Raw genomic sequence first — 6,619 nt, forward strand, 5'->3', positions numbered from 1 at the left:
ATGTATATATGTATATGTGTATATGTATATAAGTGTGGGGGTTGTATGGTGCATATGTATGTATGTGTATGTGTATGCATGTGTGTATGTATGTATGTATGTATGAGTATGCTATGGGCAGGTGTGGCTTACAATGAATGGTCTCCCAGATCCCTTTGTCTCCGAAGTGTGCATTTTTGCATGTCTGGTATGTATGTATGTATGCGTGTTTGTACATTGAATCAATTTTTGTTTTTCTCTTGTAGGATGTGAATTGTAAACTTTTAATGCAAATCCTGAATGATAGACACAATGAGAGAGTATGATTTCTAACAAAGAAGCCCTAGCTTTTATCCATGTCCTACAAAGTGTCCTGTATAGCCTTCACTGTTTAAAAAGGGAAAGCAAAACAAAATACTCACTTGATCCTGCCCACTCCTAATATCATCAGTTTTCTTTTCTCTTTCCAAAGTCTTAGAATGAGACTGTTATACTCATTATCTCAAATTTCTTGACTCCCGTTCACATCCCCAGTCCTTGAAACCTCTCCCAAATTGCAATTCAACTTTTATTTGGTATAGTACATGACTTTCGGTCAATCATTTTTTTTTACATCTTGGCATGATTTATTGATGGCTCTTTCTTCTAGATATTTTCTCTACCTTGGGTTTTTTGACACCATCCCCTCTTGGTTCTTCTCTTACCTGTCTGACTTGCTCTATAGGGTTTTATTCCACTGCTTTGTCTTGGACCTTCATTTCTCCATACCCTCTCTCAGAGTGAATTCACTAGATCTGAGGGGTTTAATGATCATTTCTATGTAGATCACTCCCAGATCAATACATCAAAGCTTTGTTATCTCTTTCATGAACTCCCATCCCACATCACCTGGTCATATCCTAGGGATATCACAATCAGCATATTGACAACAAAACTCATCATCTTTCCTATTTGACGCACACAACCTCCTAAATATGGATTTTCTGTCCATGACACTTCTGTTCTATTAGTTTCTCAGCTTCCCAACATTGGAGTAGACTGCACCTTTTCATACTTCTTCACCCCTAAATTCCATCCCTTATAAAACCATCTTGATTTTACCTCTACAACATGACTACTATCAGTTCCCCTCTCCTCAGTGGCACAATTATGACATGAGTTCAGGCCCAAATCATGTCTTACTTGGGGCACCTAAGGTAATAAACGGTTTCCAAATTGTTACTGTTGCATTTTTCTGCCTCTTTTTCCCATCTATTCTATATCTAGATGAAAAAAATAATATCCTTGTAGCATAGAACTGACCATACTATTTCCTAGCACAAAAATATATACATTCTGATTACCTCAATGACAAAATATAAATTATGTTGTTTTCCATTACAATTGTTAATAAATTGACTTCAATCCATCACTCCAGATTGGTTTCACATTACTCCCAGGCAGTCACTGCACGTTTCAGCCAATGTATCTTATTTGGTTTATCTGTAAATGGTACTCAATGTCCTTTTTGTTTTTGACTTTCCCAGGTATATTCTCCTTTCATGCTTTTCTCTATTAAAATCTTTAGCCACATTTTCAATAATTGGTTCAAGTGCCACCTCTTACATGATACCTTTATTGAACTTGCAAATATTAGTGCTATTTAACCTGCACAATTAGTTTATTATCTATCTTGTGTACTTTTGGTATTTGCTGACTTTTCCATATGGCTCTCTCCTAAAATTCAAGCACTTGGAGGGTGTGTGCTATTTTTTCTTGGTATTTTTATTAATAACATCTAGCACACAACAGCTCACTTAATTAAACTTATTTGAGTGACTTTTTATCCATTTTGTAAAGAAAGGAAAAACATTAGATATCAGTCTATGAACTTGAGGTTACCATCAGTACAAGACCCTATTCCCATTAATGTATGTATGTATTTGTATATATGTATCTATATATGGGTGTATATATGTATATGCTTATATATGTATGTGTGTATATATATGTATAATGTACATATAACTATAGAGAGAGATACAGCAATCTCATGCCCAGTCTTTACCCCATTCCCTCTTTCAGTCTACCCTCTCTCTCAGGTATTCTTAAGTCAGAGAAGAAATATGGGTTTCTCTTTGAGTTATATATGTTGTCATGGAAAAAGCCATGGAGTGGAGCTCAGGAGTTGGTTTAAATTTAGACTCTTATCTTAAGTGGTTTTATGACCAATCCTTTCCTCCTTTATAAATTAGAGACACACAATTTGCATAGGTCATCTAATGAAGTCAAAATGGGAGAAAAGCAGCAATGAAATTCTGTCATTTTTCTTTTAATTTATGCTGTTGATTTTTTCTGAATCATTTCAGAAGGACTTATTTCTTTTTTTTTCCCCTGAGGTATGTGACCAGAGAAAGAAAGTCAATGGAGAACATAAACAATGTGACTCAGTTTATCTTCTTGGGGCTTTCTCAGAATCCAGACATAGAGAAGATATGCTTTGTGGTTTTCACCTTTTTCTATTCAATTATTCTTCTGGGTAACCTTCTCATAATAGCAACAGTCTGCATTGGCAATCTTTTCAATTCACCCATATACTTCTTCCTAAATTACTTATCTTTTGTAGACATTTGCTACTCCTCTGTCACAGCCCCCAAAATGATTGCAGACTTATTGGCATTGAAGAAAAGAATCAGCTATGCAGGTTGCATGATGCAATTGTTTGGGGTGCACTTCTTTGGCTGCACAGAGATCTTCATCCTCACAGTGATGGCTTATGACAGATATGTAGCCATCTGCAGGCCTTTACACTACATGACCATCATGGACAGGGGCAGGTGTAATAAGATGCTCCTGGGGACATGGGTGGGTGGTTTTATCCATTCCTTCATCCAAGTGGCGCTGGTAATCCAGTTGCCTTTCTGTGGCCCCAATGAAATTGATCACTATTTTTGTGATGTGCACCCTGTACTGAAACTTGCCTGTACTGACACCTACGTTGTAGGGGCTGTGGTGACAGCCAACAGTGGAACCATTGCTCTAGGGAGCTTTGTTATCTTGCTCATCTCCTACACAGTCATCCTGGTGTCCCTGAGGAAACAGTCAGCTGAAGGTAGGCGCAAAGCACTCTCTACCTGTGGTTCCCACATAACTGTGGTCATTATGTTTTTTGGACCCTGCACATTCATGTATATGCGGCCTGACACAACTTTTTCAGAAGATAAGATGGTGGCACTGTTTTATACCATTGTCACACCCATGTTAAACCCCTTGATTTACACATTGAGAAATGCAGAGGTAAAGAATGCCATGAAAAAGTTATGGACCAGGAAAACCTTTCTACAGAAATAATTCATATAATAGTAGTGGCTGTTTTGTTCAAATTTTCCTCTAAAATTTCAGAAGAGCTTTGGGTTCATCATATATTCCCCTTTTCCACTATCTCTTAAACTGACTTCTTGAATCATTCATATCATGAGATATTGTCACTCTACCAATCAATGAAAATTAAAAAAAATATCTTCTATGTATCAGACACTAGAGGAGCTAGGTGGCACAGTGGATATTGTCTTGGGCCTGCAGCCAGAAGACTCATCTTCCTGAGTTCTATTTTGGTCTAGGATACGTACTGGTTGTGTGACTCTGGGCAGGCCACTTTACCTTGTTTCCCTTAGTTTCCTCATCTGTGAAATGAGCTGAAGAAGGAAATGCTACACGCCTGCAGTATCTCTGCCAGGAGACTCCAAGATGTGGTCATGAAGATTCAGACGTAAATGAAATGACAAAACAATAACCAGGCACTGGGCTAGAATATGGGAATATAAAGATACGAATGAATCACAGGATCCGAAATTTAGTGTTGGAAGAGATGTCAAAGTCCATCTTGTTAAATGCCTGGAACAAATGGACTTGTTGCCAATGAAAAGACAATTCTCATCTTCCAGAGAAAATTAAGGTGCAGAAAACTAAGCCAACCAGGTTTTATTAAGCTCTTAACCTGTGTTTGCTGTAGTACTAAGTATTGAGGACAAAAGGAAAAATGAGAAGAGTAAATAACATTCAATGATTTCACCATCTAATGGGACTCAAGGCAGACGATAGTAAATTGTCCAAAGTTTTTTGACTAAAGTTTCAGAGGCAGGATTCACATGCAGATAGTCCTGACTCACAGGCCACAATATTTACTGAAGCCACTGTACTGCATTGGAACAAAAACCACAGGCAATAATATCTGCTTGAATTCCTAAACATTTACAAAGCACTTTCTTTCCAGCAGCCTTGTGAGTCAAGGTTTATTAACACTTTGATACATATGAGGAAACAGGCTTGGAAAGGTTGAGTAAATTCCTTGGTACCACCCAGTTGCCAGATTTCCAAGTTGTGATTTTTAACTTAGGTCAGGACATGGTAGCATTTGGAACTAGAGGAAATATAGAGATTAGTTTGTCTTAATCATATTTTCTGAATTTCAGGGCTGGAAGGCATCTCTAAACCACTTATTCCTGTCTCAGCCAAAACTAATTTTCAGATGAAGAATACATGTTTCATATAGTTGACAAGACTCAGAGAAGGTCACCCAGATGGCAGGGTTCAAGGTTCAAAACCACATTCTGTTTAGTACCCCTCAATAGCCTTTTAAAAAAGTATATATCTGAATTAGCATCCTAAAATGGTCATGTAGCCTTTCCTTTAAAACCTGGAGTAATTAGGTATCCAATCTCTATTAAGGCAGTGCATTCTCCAGGTCATTTTACAGATAAAGAAACTGAGGCAAACAGATTTAAGTGAATGGCCCAGGGTAATACTAAATGTCTGAGGCCACATTTGAACTTGGAAAGATAAGTCTTTCTGACTCCAGTCTGGGTGCTCTATCTAGTATGTCACCTAGCTGCCCTATTGAGGCATTCCATTTCACTTTATAATCCTAATTGTTACTGAGAGATTTTTTTTTTTCCTAATAACAAAAGTCAAAGTTCTACTCCAGTTTTGTCCTGGGAGAATGGGGTCAATCAGAATAATTTTCATTGATTTTGTACAACCTGGTATCTGTTGAAGTACTTGAAGATAAATAGTAGATTTTTCTATACTTTTACTATTTAACAAAGAGGAAAGCCCTATACTCCTACAAATGAATTCACATGTGACATGGCAAGGACCTTCACTCTCTGGATCTCCATTCTATGAATACTTATCCACTTATCACTGCTCTTCTCAAAATGTGGTATTTAAATAAAATTGAGCATTGTATTGTTGGAATGATCTGAATTGGTCTGAATATGGCAGGATTATCACCTCCTAAACCCTGGGCACTGTAATAGTTTCCTTTTTTTTCTGGTGAGGAAATATGGGTTAAGTGACTTGCACAGGGTCACATAGCTAGGAAGTGTCCAAGGCCAGATATGAATACAGGTCCTCTTTACTCTAAGACTGGCACTTCATGAACTTCACCACCTACCTGTCACAACTCTCTGGTATTCTTAGTGCTGACAAAGATTCTCTCATTTGGAGATCTGGGAAGATCTCCATTTAATATGTTTTATCAAAATTGAAGAAATAATATAAAATAGATTTTTAGAGAAAATTATAGATAGCTATTCTTCCTAGACTTGTATGTCTAAAGGTGACATTTAAAATCCAAATGTAAGTTTAGAGACTTTTTTATTTCATTATGTTCTTCCACTAAATTTTTCTCCGCTAGACTCAGAACAAAGTTCTAGGTTGATGATAGTTTTCTTTGGATCCTATCATCCAGTGTGGTAACCTTCTGTCCTAACTTTGTGCTAACTGAGATATGATAATTATCTCACTTGTAGCTTTATTGTAGTCACTGATAAAAATGCTAAACAGTATAGCACAACATTGTATTCCTGTTGAGATGTCCTTCTAAGTTTGCAAAATTGTTGATTACTATTTGTTTCAAACTGATGACTGAACCAACACTGATATTACAGTCTAGTTTAAATTTTCTAATATATTCCTGAGGGAAAAAAAGTAAGGAATTTTGTCAAATACTTTGACATACTATAATTCCAATCCTTCCCTTGATTCTATCAGCTCAATGACCATGAAAGGAAAAGGAAAGAAAAGAATGAAAGAAAAGGCTTTTAATCTCAGATTATCTGTTTTTGATCAAGAAATGCTATTTCAATGATCATTACTTTCCTTTCTAGATGACCACTAAGTAGCCTTTTTTTTTAAAGCAATTGGGGTTAAGTAACTGGCTCAAGGTTACAGGGCCAGGTGTTTCTGGGTGGATGCTAAGTGTCTGAGACCAGATTGGATCCCCAGGTCATCCCGACACTGGAGCTGGTGCTCTTATTCGCTGGGCTACCTGGCCGCCCTAAGCAGCCTTTTTATAATGTAGTTTAGAGGTCTTCTTGTACCAAGATGTCAGAGTGAGGAAGAACTCCCTGTAGCCAAATTCCCCTCCAAAAAACCTTTATAACCACATCAGAATCAATTTTGGAGCAGGGAAACAATTCACCAGCACAGAAGGAAATATCTATCTCACTGGGTGTAAGGGGAACTCAGTAAAGAAAAAGGAGTATCAGGCCACAAACCAGGTGGTCTAAAACAAGCTTTTGCTTCCAAGGCCATCCAACAACAAGGATCAGTCCACCCACCAGGAAAGCCAGCAGCCCTGGAGGTAAGTCAACATTGT

The 6,619-nt window shown here is 37.5% G+C and overlaps 1 protein-coding gene across 1 annotated transcript; it reads left to right on the forward strand.

Moving 5' to 3' along the window:
- The first annotated feature begins 2,382 nt into the window (after positions 1–2,382).
- LOC138163504 (olfactory receptor 4S2) lies at positions 2,383–3,309 on the forward strand. The gene has a single exon (XM_069090965.1). It carries the CDS (start codon positions 2,383–2,385, stop codon positions 3,307–3,309), a length of 927 nt encoding a protein of 308 aa, XP_068947066.1.
- Positions 3,310–6,619: the final 3,310 nt, after the last annotated feature.

The sequence above is a fragment of the Petaurus breviceps genome, unplaced genomic scaffold (genome assembly GCF_028583685.1).
Source record: "Petaurus breviceps papuanus isolate PSGF00001 unplaced genomic scaffold, PetGlider_PUasm1.0 188, whole genome shotgun sequence".
NCBI classification, from domain to species: Eukaryota; Metazoa; Chordata; class Mammalia; order Diprotodontia; family Petauridae; genus Petaurus; species Petaurus breviceps.